The 17,854-nt window shown below is 38.4% G+C and overlaps 1 protein-coding gene across 1 annotated transcript; it reads right to left on the bottom strand.

Annotated features, from left to right (window-relative positions):
- Positions 1-15,528: 15,528 nt before the first annotated feature.
- On the bottom strand, positions 15,529-16,638 carry LOC142642849 (ethylene-responsive transcription factor ERF109). Its single transcript, XM_075817277.1, has one exon. It carries the CDS (start codon positions 16,569-16,571, stop codon positions 15,666-15,668), a length of 906 nt encoding a protein of 301 aa, XP_075673392.1. The 5' UTR covers positions 16,572-16,638; the 3' UTR covers positions 15,529-15,665.
- Between the last annotated feature and the right edge of the window lie 1,216 nt (positions 16,639-17,854).

Raw genomic sequence — 17,854 nt, 5'->3', positions numbered from 1 at the left:
TCTAAATAGTATACAATACAACTATATTGTAAAATAGTCTATAAAAATTATTAATAGTTTAAAATTCTATAAGAAAACAACAATAGAATGCACATAAATAAATATAAATAAATAACTAATCATAATACATGTCAAATTAATAATAATTTATAATAATCATATGTAATATCAATTAAATAAAAATATATGATAAAGAAGAATAGCAACACACCTAAGAGTAGGTCTAAGAGTAAACGTTAAAATAAGGAAATAAAATAAATAGTAACTTATATAAGATTTTGCTTTTGAAGTGTATGGATTTTTAACCACACATGTGGTTATTCTCTTGAAATTGGAGCAAACACTAAAAGACTTTTTGGACTCGAAAAACTGTAGAACACTTATCAAACTACTTGATTAGATAAAAAGAAAATATAGAAGGGAGAAAGAGAGAATGAGAAAAGAATCATAGATGTAAATACAGATCAATTGGTAGTACAAGTGGTATAATTTTTTGTTGATGAAGAAGAAAAGTTCAGAAAAAAAATAATTTCGTTCTACCATCAACTGTAAAGTAAGCCAGAATCCAAAAAGAAACTTTATTTATTTTTTAATAAATGAGCAATTTTAAGAGTACAAAACATTTACACTATAAAATCTAGATGACAAGTTGTTAAAGGTATGTAAAAAATAATGTTAGTTATGGGTTTAGATAAAAAGTCAATATATTAGAACTTGTCACTTAACCTTTATTGTGAAAAATATTGTGAAAATAGAACTAATAGGATCATATTTCAAGTTTATTTCAATTGAGTTTAAACAAAATTTAGGGTTAGAGTGTTCAAAATTTTATTTTAAAGGTAAAAAAAAAAATTAAATATATATGTTTTTTTGGGGCAAAGCCAGGGCTGGCTGCAGAGCCAGGGAGTATACTATAGTTTGTAGTCTGTTCTTTGGAGAAACTTTAAATTTATTGAAATCCAAAATATTAAAAGAAAAAGTAAAGGGACTCACTTTTTGTAAAGAAAGGGGCTGACCCCAGACTCTCGAGGTGGAGGTGACAGATTGAATGAAGGCAGTGGGGCTGGTAGCTAAAGAAAATAGAACAGGAGGACCTGCGAGGTAGGTAGGAAACTAGAAGCATTCATTCCACCATGGACTGTAGGAAGAATATATGCTGAAGAATGATAATTTTTTGAGGGTTGGGCGAGGAAAATAAATTTATTTATTATTTTTTTTATAAAAATGATTGAATTTATCTTTACGGCATTTGTTTTATAATAATAATTTTTTATCATCATGTCTAAATCCAAAACAACAATTAGATTTGATTTCTATTTAGTGTTTGAACCTGTATTTCTAATTTTACAATAAAATATTTGATCAATTAGGCTACATAAAACCTATGAAAAAATGAAATTAAATTAGGATGGAATGTAGTTTTACAACATTACTAAAGCAAAATCATTAATTTTAGGTAAGAGTAATAATATAAATTTACAAAAACATGCAGGCAAATTAGATGAGATTCCAACAATTCAAAAGCATAAGTTATTTCATGAGACCAACTTCTCACCGCATGTAAGACTCACGCATATTTTAAGAGAAGTCTTGGTCTCAAATAGAAATCTAAGCACTTTCTCTACTAAGCCACAAGCACATTACTGTGCGTATGTTTTGCACTTAAATAATATAAATCCAAGAATTTATTTGTAATTACATTTTCATAATGTTGTGTACAAATATATGAACTAAACACGGCAAATAGTTAACTTCAGTGGCGGTTTTAGGAATTCTTCTTAAGGTGTTTCTTAAAAAGCATAAATTATACCATCTAATAAAAAGAAAAATTCATATATTGACAACAATAACAATAAAAAAACACGCAAATACATAAAATTTGCAATTGCCTTCTACGAGTTTTCATATTTTGAAATCGTTGTATGATAGTCTCATTATCAATGCTACAAGCTACATTTCTTTCAATGTACACAACTAAGCAATCATTCACTGAACGTAGAACAAATTATGGAGCAAAATTTAATTTTATTGGTATAAAAAAAAACTGAGGGTGTTCCCAAATTTTTCTTGAAGGATAGACAAATAAAATTTTTAAATTATATATATATATATATATATATATATATATATATATATATATATATAATTCAAGTTAGGGTGGTCCTAGGACCACCCTGGCCTTAAGGTGGCGCCGCCCTGGTTCATATTTTTGTAATAAAATAACGGGTAATAGTTTTAAAATTATAATTTTGACCAAAAAAATAAACTTATTGCAAATAATATTATTTTAGGAAAAAAATTCCTCCTATATGATTCCAACATTTCTATAGTTTTAATAAATCTTACAAATTTATAACTTCTAATTAGTTTATAAAAGTTTTCTTGATAAAATAGAATCGTGACAAATAAATAAATAAAAACTAGAATCATTATTTAAATTTCCTTCTTTAGAATTATTTTTAAAAAATAATTACAAAAGTTTCGATTAAGATAAACTAAATTATCCGTTATAGATGAAAATTTTAGCACCTTGAAGAAGATTGATATGACATCATGATAAAACACGCCGCCAATTCCTGGATCAGAAAGGAGTGTAAACACTAATTAAATGTGTAATATTATTAACAGGTTAAGCACGTGTTAGCAAAGTCGTATCATTAAAGTAATAAGATGTAATGAGACCTTTCTAAGTTCTAACCATCCAGCTATAGTCCATTGAGACCGTTCTCACGCGGTACCGTGACTAGTAACAATTAGCAAAATGAGTAAAGTAGCTTTTGTGTGTTTCAATAAAAAAATAGAGACATATTCCTATTCTTTTCCAGCTTCCAATTTCAACCTAGGCAACTCTCCCATCACCATCTTATATTATTTGACCCATTAATATCAAAATAAAAGCAATGGACACGTCTTTTACAATCTTTTTGATTTTTTTCTTTTATCGGTCTTTACAATCTACTTTATAATATTAAATTGATATAAGTTTATTATAAATAGTTCTGTGTCATTGTATTTATCCTAAAAAGCAAAAAAACATCCTATCAAAAAAAAAAAAAAAAAGCAATAAAACATGCTTAATTGGGTAATCTCTCTCGTTTTCAAGTTTTCCTTCTATCAATCAATTCCAAACACAAAAGAACAATTATGGTATAATTATTACACACTTTCACACACACATTATCACAATTGTCTTATGTGACTTGAAAGTTAATAATGGAGAAAAAGTAAATCTATGTGAAAGTACCAAACAATCTACTACAGTCTATTATATAAGACAATTATAGCAAAATATGTATAAAAAATGTATGACCCTACAATTATTCAACACATTAAAAAAAATGTTGTCATTTTGTCACAATTTCAACCTACTTTATAATATTAAATTGATAAGTTTATTATAAATAATTCAATTTCATTACTCATTTGGGTAATTTCTCACTTTCAAGTTTCCTTTTTTTTAAACATGCATATAATAATTGTGCAAGCCCAATTCCCTGCTATTAGATCAACTCTGCAATTGGGCTAACAATTTATTTAGTTAAGTGGGCTTTTGAGTATCCTATAATGGACAGCTCCTAGGCAGAATATCTCTAGACTGACTAAAATGATTAAATATTTTAACTAAACGCCTAGTAGTTGGTGCTCGGTCACTCTCCTGGTTCTTTCCCTCTAGTGTCTAACCCTTTTTTCTTCTTCTCTTCGCATATTTATAACCTGGTGGTAATGAGCTGATAATGATTGCCTTCTAGCATCACTTGTGTGGGTGGGGCCCAATTTGATTATTCTTGACAAGAATATACTTTGCGTTGGGAATAGGAGCTTGGATGTTGGAACTGGTGCTAGCCACTGAACGTTGCTCGGCAGCAGTATTTCCCAACGCACTCTTGGTACACTGAGGTGTAATCGAACAATGGCGGTGCCGAGACTACTATTTATTATGACCGTCTTGTCATGCATTGAATTCCTAAACGATGGGTTGGCGTCTTTAGGTCGCTTAAGATTGGCCATGAGGGATGGTGGGCCCAAGGCCGGATACTATTCATGGGCCGCTTTGGATTTGGGCCCAAGGGGAGATAGGCCTCTTGCCGTATACTGTACAATAGCCCCCCCTTAATTCGTTCCTAGTGTTCGGGGAAGAATCAAGGACCTATGTCACACTATTAGCTGTTCCTCGAGGATGTGAAGTGTCAATCATTAATGAAGGACAAGACAACAGTTTATTTTAGGAATAAATGTGATGATAGCCTGTCACATCAGACAATAATTATGACCTAACGGTTTGTGTACTGAGGCTACGCGTGTGGAGGTTACAAAAAGTGATTTGAAAAGGTTTTCCCACCCAAACATTCATTAATTATTTCTCTCTTATAAATAGTATCACTCCTCTTATCAGACCATCTTTTTATTTCTCTTTGTGTTCATCTTAGCCTTGCATACATCTTTCCACCGAAAGCACACCTTCTAGAGCCCACTGTAAGTCCTTTTGCTCATTACCTTACCTTCTACTAGTTGCCATCTTCTATTCTAGTATTAGGAATGGGTTTTTCTCATCTTCTTAGAACTGAGTCTACCTTGGCCAATTTTAGGGCTAGGTTTGTCATTCCTCTAGACGTAGACATAGCTTACTGCCATGAGGATGATATAGCCCTCGAGTGGCATCCTTATGTGGTTTTCTTTCCTTTAATGTCTATTCTAGAGAAGGGAGGGGGGGGGTTTAGGTTCCCTATAGACCCCTTGATACTTAGAACACTTAGATTTTATGGTTTATGTCCTGACCAACTCCCACCAATTTTCTACCAAGTAGTGAGTTGCGTTAGTCGACTAAATAACTTATACGGGTTACATTTAGACCAGCATCACATAAATTACATGTATTTCTTGTGCGGTAAAGAGAGTTCGAGGTACTATCTTAAAGTTAGGGACACCCGAGTACAGTTGATATTGTGCCTCCTTAACTCTAACAGAAACTCGACTAGAGAATTTGTTCGGGTGAGCGGTAATTGGCATGCCAATGAGCTCTCTTGCCTGACCTCGCCCCGAGATATTGGTCGATACCGTTACGCGATACCGTTACGCTGGAATTCTTTTTATTATGCAATGTTTTGCCGTTCATTTATAATTATCTTTGTGTTTTACCTTTATATTGATTACTTTTGCATATGGTGGTGCAGACGGCAAAAGGTTCAAATTGGATACCAACGCAGTACACGTACGAGACTTGAACTTTGTGTTGAGATAGAAAATCTTCATACATTACGATGGTCAGTTACGAGCCTCTCATCTCATCCTTGGGTGTACTCTAGTGTATACAAGCTACCAAGATCCCGGTTAAGCACTGACAGTGGGCAGTCCCTTGTTATCGTATTTAGACGTTCGACACTGAGGGTTCTTGCCACCTGGGCTAACACTTGGTGAAGCTCGAGATCTTAGCCCTCGGCTAATCAGGTTGGGCTCGTTAGTTCCCGTGAGAGACAGATCAGTTGACACTATTTTTTACGGTCATACTAAGCACATCCGGGTCGAGGAGCCCTATGAAGAAGTTTAGGCCATTGAGCCAATAGAAGCTGAGTCGGTTGATTCTTCAGAGGCCGACACTGAGGATCTAGGAGACGAAATGGTAGTGTGCCGAAAAATGAAGGCCGACCAATTCTTGCTCGACGGGCGACCCATCGTGCAACAACAAATCCCAGATGGCAATCAACCTCCTTCTCCTCCCGCCCTCCATGGTCGAAAAAGACCCTGAAACGCCAATCAACCTCCTACTAGGCTAGAAGATGTGCCTCTGAGAACTCCTCCCACGCCGACCATAGCTGACCATCCAAAAACTCGCTACAAGCACCCGTCCATCCGTACAGATAAGGTCTAATGTAGCTTCTTCCTCAGCACCCCCTGTTACTGGATGGCAGAGCACCTTCATGATTGGGGGTGAACATCTTCCTGTGACCTCTAGTATAAGGAATTGGTCTGCTGTGGAGGGTGGACGGATCGCTAGAAGTCTCGGGTAAGCTTAGCAGCTGCTGAACTATGTACGCTACTTCTCGGACAACATCGATGAGGCAGTAGCTGTTAGACTTCAACATCATACTATTGCGGTAACATCTATTCTTCACTTATTTAATTCTTGCTACAGTATTTCTTTACTTACATAGTTATCTTTGTTGTATTGACAGGAGGCGCAGTTGGCCTACATGATGGAAGACAAGTTGAAGAATGCAACGGATGAGCCTGACAAGGAAAATACCTTAAAAGAGGTTACGGAGGCCACCGTAAGGGAGAAAATCACAGCCACCAAGAACGCCGAGGAGAGGACAAGAGTTGCTAAGAGGGCCCAAGTGGCTAAATAGAAGGTGCTTAGATTAGTTGGAGACGAGAGCATAATCTCGGCGGGAGACAAGAAAATTGTCGAGTTAAAGGCTGCCCTAGAGGAGAACGAGAACAAATTTTATAACATGGGTTTTATAGACGCCGAGAACTCGGCTGAGCTAGTCATGTTCCGATCTCGGCGGTACGGGTTCAATAAGGGATGGATGACAGCAACGTTAGCCATGGGAGTGCTCGAAGATTCACCTTTCAAAAATCCCGACTAGACTCCTTACCTTGAACCCCTTCCTCTAGTTCAAAACCTCATAGATGCCGATAAAAAAGATAATCCAAGTATGAGAGAATTGGTGTAAGAGATCGACCCTCATGTCAAGTTGATTGATCTTGAGATCACTAGTGATCCAAATGCCGTATAGAGTTCAGCTCAACTTTAGCTTCTAGACCCTAATGTCCAGTCTGCCGTGGATGTTACTCAGTTCAGTCAGATTAGCCACAAGATCCTACCGTTTGAAAAAAGAAAATGTTTTATTTATCTCTATTGCTAATTCCCTTTATCTGCTTTACTTCAAATTGCCTATGGTCACGGAGATGTGGTGACAGGATAGAGTCATCTCGGTTTGGAGGAAAAATACTTTTATTCTTCGATAAATACTTAATGCTACCATGGCTTGCTAAATTTGAATTCTTTTTGGATTATTTCCTTTTCTCTATTCAATTTACACGACTTATATTGCTCGATGTTTTATATTGCATGGTGTTTTCCTTGCTAAATTTTTGTCTTAGGAAATGGGGTAAGGTTTCCACCTAGTCAGTGACCAAGGTCGAATTGAACCCAGGTTTTTGTCCTTAGGAAAATTTTAAGCATGGTTTCCACCTGATCTGTGGCAGGAATATAATTGAGCTAGGGCTTCTGTCCTTCAGAAAATTTTGTGCATGGTTTCCACCTGGTCGGTGACCGAAATCAAACCGAGCCAAGACTTTTGTCCTTAGTAAATTTAGATTAAGGTTTCCACTTGGTCAGTGACCGGGATCGAACTGAGCCAAGGCTTCTGTCCTTGGAAAATTTACATTAAGGTTTCCACCTGGTTGGTGACTGGGATCGAATTGAGCCAAGGCTACTGTCCTTATGCAATTTTTTATAAGCAGTTTTGAGTGGGAAAGTTCACATACTAACATTCAATATAGTCCATGTGCTTTGTAATGTACAATCCGAACACCCAAGATTTACATACATAATGATAATTTTTTTTCAAGTTTTGTACATTCCATGGCCGGGGGAGTGGCCTCTCCTTCATGTCTTCCAAGTAGTATGCTCTTGCTTCAGCTATGGCGGTGATTCTGTATGGTCCCTTCCAGTTCGGGGCTAGTTTTCCAGCACTGGTGTTCCGAGCGCCACCCACAGCTCTTCGCAGCACCAGGTCACCAGCGCCAAACTCCCTTGTCTTCACATCCTTGATGTATCGTTGAGCCAGCTTCTGTTGGTAACTTGCCAAGCGAATAGTCGCTGCTTCTCGGCGTTGCTCTAGTGAATCCAACTATCTTACCATTGCTTCCTCGTTCATCACGGGGGAGAATTCTGAAGTCCTTAAGCTATACAGACTTATCTCAATCAGTACAACCTCCTCCTCTCCATATGCTAAGGAGTACAGAGTCTCACCTGTTGATCTTCGCAGTGTTGTACGGTACGCCCATAACACATTTGGCAACTCCTCGGTCCACCTGCCTTTCACACCCTTCATCCTCTTTTTCAACCCATTAATAATTACTTTGTTTGCTCTGGGGATACGCCGGGGTTGAGTACCTATTCTTTATGCCAATGTCGCTACAGTACTTGCAAAAAGCTTTACTGTCAAACTGCAATCCATTATCAGACACTAGGGACTCTGGCGCTCCAAACCTCGTCACTATGTTTTTCCAAACACACTTTTTGACATCCACATCCCGAATATTAGCTAGCACTTCGGCTTTGACCTACTTAGTGAAATAATCCATAGCCACCAAGACAAACCTTCTATTCCTTGTAGCTTAAGGAAATGGCCCAATGATGTCTAGCTCCCACTGTGCGAAAGGCCACAGATTGCTGATGGGATTCATGTTGAAAAATATGGTTTTGCATCTCATACAAAACACATAGCGGAAGCAACAAGCACAAATTTACTTCATTCATGAGAGATAACAGTAACCTTGAATTCTAAAACAAAGAATAGAAAGTGTACCTTGATGTAGTAAAATTCTAAAAACAAGACTTGAGAATACCTCTAATCAACATCCCAATTCCACATGGTGCCCGAGAAGAGTGGTCTCTTAATTAGTCTTTTTGTACGTTGATTTTCCTTTGAAAAAAATATATTCCAAAGACTCTGTAGAGAAATAAAAACTGTTTTCTCTTCTTTTAATCATACATACATACTAACTACCTTGGTAGTTACTTTATTTAATAACTCATATTAAATAAAAATTGATTATTTAATTGGGTTAACCTTTTGGGCCTGCCTAATTGGGCTTTAGTTTATGTCTTGAGATGGGACCAAAGGGAACAAATAAGACTCTAGTTCCAATGGGCATTGGGCTTGTCTGTCAGCTCTTGACAAGTCCAAAGTTATCATTATTTATATTTAATATCACTATATAAATATAATAGCACTCTAGGCCATATTAATAAATTATATCCCAAGACTTTAATGATATCATTTGACCCCTCCATGAAATATCCATAGTGAACAAAGTCGTAATGAACTATCACTTTGTAAACAACTATTTTATCCTTGAGCAACCGGTTTAATATTTTAGTTATTCATATTTATTAATATCTGATTTCAATAAATATAAACTTTAGTAACTTCTTACTAAAGTGGGTACCCTGAATAACCAGTTCTCATTAAACTTATCTTAAGGAGATATTTCGCGTCTCTATAAAAAGAGATTATGGATTCCATTTTAAGAATATGTGTTCCCTCAACACTACATGAGGTTACCCAACATATTGAGGTTTTGACTGTCAATATTAGATCTCACTCCTGATATATCAAAGTAACCTATATTTCATGATCGGGGTCACTATTTTCTCAGGATTGAGAGTCTATGAAATTAGAAATCATGAGATTAATCATTCAGGTGACAGTTGTTGATAGAATAATTAATCTCACAGCGGTTCAGTTCAATATGTCTTAACACTTAAGACACATCAACACATCAACTAGAAGTCTCTGCTTCCATGATCAAGATAAACCATTATAGTTGATGTGTAATAATTTTTGTAGATGAAACGCCCAATTTCATCACCAACTATGAATTATATTTTAAGTTTATAAGGAACTTGTGATTTATGTCTTCTGTGACTAAATCACATACAATGCATCTCAAGGACTATAATAATGTCTCATTAGTTCATTTACAAATAATCTCATATAATTAAACAATTTAATTGTTTATGACATGCCAATAAATTGGATTTTAGGGCATAAACCCTAACAATTCAAACTTCTCGCAGGCTGATATATCAACGGGGGTGTGTTTCTGACATTGCTCGCACCTTTTTACATACTAAGTAACATCTTTCTGCATCTTAGGCCACCAAAATCCTTGTGTCATTGCTCAATGAGCCAATGAGTGGCCTCCCACATGGTTGCCGCAAACCCCTTCATGGAGCTCGATTAAAAGTTCATTAACTTTGGCAGGATGGAGGCACAGTAGGTAAGGCCTTCCAAAAGATCTTCGATACAATCTGCGGTCTTCAGATAACCAGAACCGAGCATAAATCCTACGCACTTTTTTTAGCTTATTTGCCTTCGTTCGACAAACAATTTTCAACTAGAAACTCAATGATTGGGTCCATCGAACTAGGCTCACCCGAGGTCACAACCAAGATGTTTACTTTCGAGCTAATGCTTGGTTCCTTCACCACCTCCACCTTGATCAATCGAGGTACCTCATCGGCCAAGGACAATGCCAAAGTTGCTAAGGAATCTACATGCCTGTTCTATCCTAGGGAAATTTGAATCAACTTTATATTCTGAAACTTGCTCATTGTTTGCTTCACTAGTTCCAAATAATCAATCATCTGAGAATTTTTGGCTTCAAAACTACCTTCAACTTGAGTAACCACTAGCTAAGAATCTGAATACACCTCTAGGTTGGTCACTCCAAGGCTAAGCGCGGCCCTCAACCCCGCAAGAAGGGCCTCATACTCAGCCTCATTGTTCGATGCCCGAAACCCCAACTTGAATGAATGCTCCACCTTCACTCCTTTCGGCGATACTATAACAATTTCATCCTTCGCTCCCATTGCACTAGATGCACCATCCACAAACACCCTCTAGGGTCAAGCCTCTACATTACACACTACTCCCTGGTTTCTCCAAGGAGTAAACTCTGCAATAAAATCGGCCAGTACTTGGCCCTTGACCAAGCTTCGAGGTTAATACCGAATATCGAATGACCCTAACCTGGTCCCCTACTTGGCTATCCGGCTAGTAAAGTCAAACCTCTTAAGCAGAGATTGTAGTGGATACTGAGTCAACACATATACCGTATAAGCTTGAAATTAATGGGGTAACTTCCTAGTTGCTTGCACTAATGCTAAAGCTAGCTTTTCCAAGAGCAAATAACTCGTCTCTGCATCGACTAATGTCTTACTAATGTAGAAATTGGCTTTTGAACTCCTTGATTTCTTAGTAATACCGCACTCACTGTGTGCTCAGATATCGACAAATACATGAACAAATCTTCACCAGCCTCTGGGGTAGATAGTATCGGAGCATTTACCAGGTAATTTTTCAGATCTCGAAAAGACTTCTCACACTCCTTAGTCTACTGAAAAGCCTCTCCACTTTTTCAATAATTCGTAAAAAGGACAGCGTCGATCAGTATACTTTGAAACAAACCGATTTAATGCAGCTAATATCCCGTCAATATCTGCACCTCCTTTGGATTACTCGGTGGCTTAAGCCGCTCTATGGCACTTATCTGATCGGGATTCACTTCTATTCTTCGATGGGTGATCATGTACCCGAGAAATATGCCAACCCCTACATCGAAAACACACTTATTGGCATTGAGATGTAACCTGTGTTGCCTGAATACTTCAAATATATCTGCTAAATCACCGACATGCCATTGATCTTCCTTGCTTTTCACCACCATGTCATCGATGTAGACTTCCACCGTATTCCCAATCTTCTCCCCGAACATTCTTGTCATCATCCTTTGATAAGTGGCCTCTGCATTCTTAGGCCGAACAACATTACTGTGTAGTGGTAATTAGCTTCAAGGGAAATGAATGTCGTTTTCTCCTGGTCCTCGGTGGTTAAAGCAATTTGATGATAGCCCTAAAAAGCATCTAAGAAACTCATCCTAGGGTATCCACATGTGGCTGATCAATCTTTGGTACTGGGTAGGGATCTTTCGGGCATGGTCGGTAGAGGTTGGTAAAATCTACACACACCTCCACTTACCATTCTTTTTCTTCACTACCACAGTGTTGGATAGCCATTCCAAAAAAAAAAAAAAAAAGACTTCTTTTACTGCCCTTGCCTCCTTCAACTTTTCAACCTCTTGCTTAACAGCTTTAACGTGTTGCTTAGCTGAACTCCTCGACTTCTGCTTTCTAGATGGGAACAATGGATCCACGTTGAGTTTGTGAGTTATAAATTCAAGATCCACTTCGGGTAGTTTGTATAGACTCCATGAAAAGACATCCAAATTCTGAACTAACAACAACAACTGATTCACCCAATCCTCATGCTTCATACTTGTTCCTATTTGGAAACTCCTATTCTCGTATGGAAGTATACTTATCCTAATTAGGTCCTCAGCATTGTCAGCCCCTTAGCCGTTTTGGGGCTCTTGTAATTGTTACAAAGGGACCTCTTCGGCAAATTTCTTTTGCTATATTTCCCGGTTTATTGCCGCCACTAAACATTGCCTTGCTACCTGCTGATCTCCTCGCACTACTATGACACCATGATCGGTATGAAACTTCACCTTAACATGTACATTAGATGGGATCGCCCCTATCGCGTGAATCCTCAGCCTGCTGAGTATGGTCGTATAAGGAGAAAATGAACTAACTACAATAAAATTTACCATCACCTTCTTTCTTTTCATGTTCACAGGGAGTGAAATTTTCCCCTCAGGTACGACCATTCGGCCATCAAATCGCACTAGAGGTGTGTTGTACTTGGACAAATCCTCATTCTTTAAACCCAGCCCTTTAAACAGGTCAGGATACATCACCTTGGCCCCACTTCCTTGATCCAACAACAAGCTTTTGACTATAAAATTGTTTATTCGGGCAGTAACCACAAGCGCATCATCGTGTGGTTGGGTTATTCCTTCTAAATCATCGTCATCAAATGCAATCGGCTCTCGTGTAGGCTTAATTCTCTTTCCAAACCGAGGGTCTTCTCAGTTACCCTCTGCCAACACTACAGTTAACACCCCCTTTCGTTTAGTCACCATGGTTCCCATCGAAGCTGCACGGATAACTTCTATCACTCCCAATGGGGGTGGAAGTGTGGTCCTCCACGGCCTTGAGGTCTGCCCGGTTTCACCGCTCCTGGGTTCCACGAAAAATTCTTTCAGATGTCTTGACTTCACTAGTTGCTCTAAATGATCCTTAAATATCCTACACTGCTCCGTTGTGTGGCCTTTATCCCGGTGGTAAGTACAATACAGGTTTTGATTCCTCCTTGTTGGCTCACCCCCCATTTTGCTTAGCCACCAAAAGCAAGGCTCGTTTTTTATTCATTCCAGAATCTTATGCACGAGCTCCTTAAATGCCACATTGATTTCCCTAGTACGGGCATTGAGCTCTTGAATCCTTAATTCCTTTCTAGCCTGTGGCTGAAAGCCCCCTAACCAAGACTCCTTCGGGTATTGTGAAGCGATAGGTGTCTTTCCTTTGCTTTGCTCCCAATCATCTTCTAGCCTTTTATACCCCTCAATACATCTCATAAGTTGTCACATATTCTCAGGAGGCCTCTTAGTTAACAACTCCCACAACTCCGAATCTTTAGGAAAACCCAGCTTGAAAGTACTTGCGGCCACCTTCTCATTACCTCCACCAATCTCATTATACAACTTCCAATACCTACTTGCATTACTCTACAGAGTTTTCCCGGCTCCTATCTTCATAGAGAGTAAGGAATCCACCGGTTGGGGTTCCCGACTACATGTCATAAACCAGACTCTGAACTCCTAAATTAACTCTTCGAAATTATGAATTGATCCCTCCCTTAACCCATTAAACCACCTTAAAGTAGTAGGCTTGAGGTAAGATGGAAATACTTTACACATAAGCGTGTCATTCTGATTGTATAGAGACTTCGTTTGAATATAATGACTAATGGCTCCACGGGATCTGTCTTCCCGTCATACGAGATGAACGATGGTCTACTAAATCTGCTCGGCATTTGAGCTCGTTCTATCTCGTTCGAGAACGGTGACGAGGCCGCTCTACGCAGCGCACGACTCATGGGGTCCATTGCGGCACTTTGAGGCCTATGCCGTTTAGGGGAAACCGAATCCCTGTCAACGAAATCTCGTGATTTGTCCCTGGACCGACGAGAACGGGACTGGCGGGATGCTTCTCCATGACTGCCCCCCACGCTTACTGACCCTGCAAGAGACTCATCGCGATTCCTTCTTCAACGCTTGCCCTGTACCTCCAATTCCAGGTCCCTTACCAATCTACGCAGGCATTCTAGTTCCTAGTTCCTCCTTTCACACTGTTCTTGCTTGGGAACTTCAGACACTGACCAATATGTCTGTGACAATCCCTCTCTTGAACTAGAGCGTTCCCCGCCCCATTCGTGTCTTCGGTCTTCATTCCTTTTAAACCTCCTTTCTCGCCAGCTGGATCTCTAAGATGAGCCCCTGACCCACTATCAGCGTAGCTCGCTGAGCGATGGTCAGACATGCTTAGTCAAATGTATCTCAGTGGAACTATAGTTGAATAGGAGATTTTCACAAATAGCGCCAATTGTGCGAGCCCAATTCCCTGCTCTTAGATCAACTCTACAATTGGGCTCACAATTTATTTAGTTAAGTGGGCTTTTAAGTATCCTACAATGGGCAGCTCCTAGGCAGAATATCTCTAGACGGACTAAAATGACCAATAATTTTAACTGAACACCTAGTAGTTGGTGCTCGAACAATGGTTGTGCTGAGACTACTGTTTATCAGGATTGTCTTGCCGTGCATTGAATTCCCGAACAATGGGTTGGCGTCTTAAGGTCGTTTAAGATTAGCCATGAGGGATGTTGGGTCCAAGGCCGAATACTATTCATGGGCTGCTTTGTATTTGGGCCTAGGAGGAGATGGGACTCTTGCCATATACCGTACAATAATAATTGGTTCGGTTAATGTATGTTTTATGCCTTAATGTATTCATTAATCATTAATTTAAAAAAATTATGAAAAATTGAAAAATATATATATTAAAAAAAAAAAGCTAGCATAACACACTTTCACACAACTATTGTTATAACTGTCCTACATAACTAACAATTAATTACGGCTTCTTACTTAAATAACTATAGTAAAGCGTGCATAAGAATGTTGTGTTGCTAACTGCAATAATTTTTTAGTTTCCCAAAAAAAAAAACTTCCTACAATTTTTCAACACAAAATTAAAAAAAAAAAAAAAAAACAACGTTGTCAGCTGACTCAAGTTGTGACGATTTCTTTCTATTATTATTTTTTTTCTCCCAAATCCGCACGTGATTTAAAAGGCACATGCTAAACATGTTAGTAAAGAAAAAAACACATGTTGAATTAGACATGGCAAAGACCCAAAATAAATTTGGTAAACGTGACGTGGCACACTCCCTCGACTCCAAGGTGGCGAACACCCGATCCCACCCTTTTTGAATGGGACCCAGATTATTCAAGAAGCGGTAGTGTTTCTTTTTCATCAGGTGAGAGAGAGAGAGAGAGAGAGCGAGAGAGAACATTGGACCATAGATATCGTTTCGGTTACTAAAAGAGTGTTACTTTACTTGTCAGCCGTGTGGCCGTGTGGGTCCCATCTGACTCTTATTCTTACTCGCCCCTTCCCTTCTTCCTAGGTTCTTCTACGTCAAACATAATCTTCTTTGTTTTGAATAACGTGTCTTTTGATTTCATACTACTAAAAGAAGAAGAACAACAAAACAAATTTTAAGAATCTATACTATATTTAACATAGATCTTTTTTTTTTTTTGGAGATAATATTCCCAAAAAAAAGACACACATAATGTAACACAATTGTTGTTTGGCTAAAAATTGAACGAATTGTAAAATTTAAAAAAAAAAGAAAAAAAGCTCACAAAATGTTCACATGGCCATTAGACTTACTGTAGTCTTAATAACTAAGAGCGTTGCTAGTATTACCAGCTGAATCTGACGAATCACCACCATTCATGAGCGTCATCATCCATTCCTCCCAATGCTCATCGACGAAATTATTGTCCTGATTTCCATTCCCAATTAAATTTGTGACTTCAATTTCGGCAGAATTCTCAGCAGTTGTTCTTAAATCGGAGGAGTTTGATGAATTTGCTCCTGTGTAATCGGAGAAGGGGAAATTGAGTTTGGCTCGTGGTCCGCGGAACTCGATGGCGGCTCTGTCGTAGGCTCGGGCTGCTTCCTCTGCAGTAGTGAATGTGCCGAGCCAGACTCGGGTCGCTTTTCTCGGGTCTCGGATCTCAGCAGCCCATTTGCCCCATGGCCTTTGTCTCACTCCCCTGTAGTTCTTCTTCACCCTTTGTTGTTTTTGCTGTGTTTGTTTCTTTGAAGACCCAGACCCAGACCCAGATGACACTACAATTTTCTTTTCTTGCTGATGCTGACGACGATGATGATTATCCGTAGTAGTATATTGTTGGGTCGGTGGTGGCGGGAAAAAATTGCAGCCAAGACAGCCGTCGATGTTGCACACGTGGCAGGTGTCCAATTCAGACGATGGAGGCAGAAACGTGTCCGTACAGTCAGTACCGGTGCTTGTTGGGGAAGAAGTGCTGGCCGCCGCAGCTCCGTCGAATGTGGGTTGCGAAGGCAGCCATGGGTAGCCGTAGAATTGTTGATTGGCGGCGGCGGAGGTGGAGGAAGAGCCGGATACTACGTTGGTGAGGGCGGCGACCATCACGGAGAGTTCATCCTCGGTCGAAAGACGGTGGTGTTGAAGCGGAGGCATAGGTGGCGGTGTCAAGGAGGAGTGTTGACTTATGGGATTTTGATTGATCTTTGTTCTCTTGGAAGGGTTGTACATGTTTCAGTTTGCAGTAAGCTCCTTCTTGCAGTTGCCAAAAAAGTGTTTGTTGGTCAAATTGATTTTTGGTGTTGGGTGTGAAAGAAAGAGTGAGGGGTTTATATATGTTGGTGAGTTGACGTGGCAAGCTCAGCTGGCACACAAATCACACACGGGTTTGAAGGGGTTTGAGGTGTCACGTGGAAAATTGATAAGTGGGATTTGGATTGGCCTTTGGATCAGTTTTGGGGTGGCCCCTTGGGAATTGAGATGGTTTAAACTCTGAAAAAGTTTTTTTTTTTTTGGGTACATTTTCTGTGGTGGGACTCATATAAACAGAGAAGTGATGACGTTACATAATAGAGACAAAAGGGGTGACGTAAGATAGTGAGTAGCATTGTAGTTGACATGGCTCTTATTTATATTTAATTGGGGGTGTGGGGTACACGCGGACTCCTTGACACTGTTTTTTGGCTTTTGATGAGATTGGAGAGTTAGGAGTTAGGACTTCACTGATGGACTGCGTGGAAGTTTCCTTCCTCTTCGCAAAAGGTCGCAGCTTCTACAGACTTTGAGACTACACGACAGAAATAGTGAGGCAATATTGGGAAGCAAGAGTACATAAAAGCTTTTGACGGCAAAATACCGTTCCAATCATTCTCTGTCTTTAGTCTTACGTAATAGTCAAATGGAGACAAAAACAGAAAAGCTCCTACTGGATTATAATTATACGATGTATATTTTGGTAATATATTAATTAACATAAATAATAAAATGAAAGAAATTTTAAATAAAAAATTATTTTTTTATATAATAAAATATATACATATGATTTTTATTTTCAGGCATAGTGTCATGTAAAAGATACATCATGACATGTATCCATTAATTAACAAAATAGCTTAAAAGAGTAAAATAAGAAGAAAAAAAATTCACAATTTACACCATTTTTTTTTATCTACCGTTAACAACTTTCCACATGCATTTTTATAATAAAATGTGGTGCTCTTAGCTTTTTAAGGGAGCAACACACTTATTATTTGGGGTTTAAAGAAATCATCACATTAATCATTCCGTTAAATAACAATTACAGTATATTCTTATGTATCACTTTGTTTTTGAGAAATGATAGGTCTATAATATTTTTAAATAAATTTTAAGTGGTAGGTTGTTATCATTTATTACGAAGGGCAAAAAAAAAAAAAAATTTAAGTGGTAGATTCAAATTAGGACCAGTAACAATTTATCATTTATAATTTATTGTGAAAATATTGTAAAAAATGTTTTGGACGTAGCACTTCTCC

This window comes from Castanea sativa, chromosome 7, assembly GCF_040712315.1.
Source record: "Castanea sativa cultivar Marrone di Chiusa Pesio chromosome 7, ASM4071231v1".
In the NCBI taxonomy this organism is placed as follows: domain Eukaryota; kingdom Viridiplantae; phylum Streptophyta; class Magnoliopsida; order Fagales; family Fagaceae; genus Castanea; species Castanea sativa.
The sequence above is the reverse complement of the archived record's forward strand: the minus strand, read 5'-3'. Positions and strand labels throughout refer to the sequence as shown.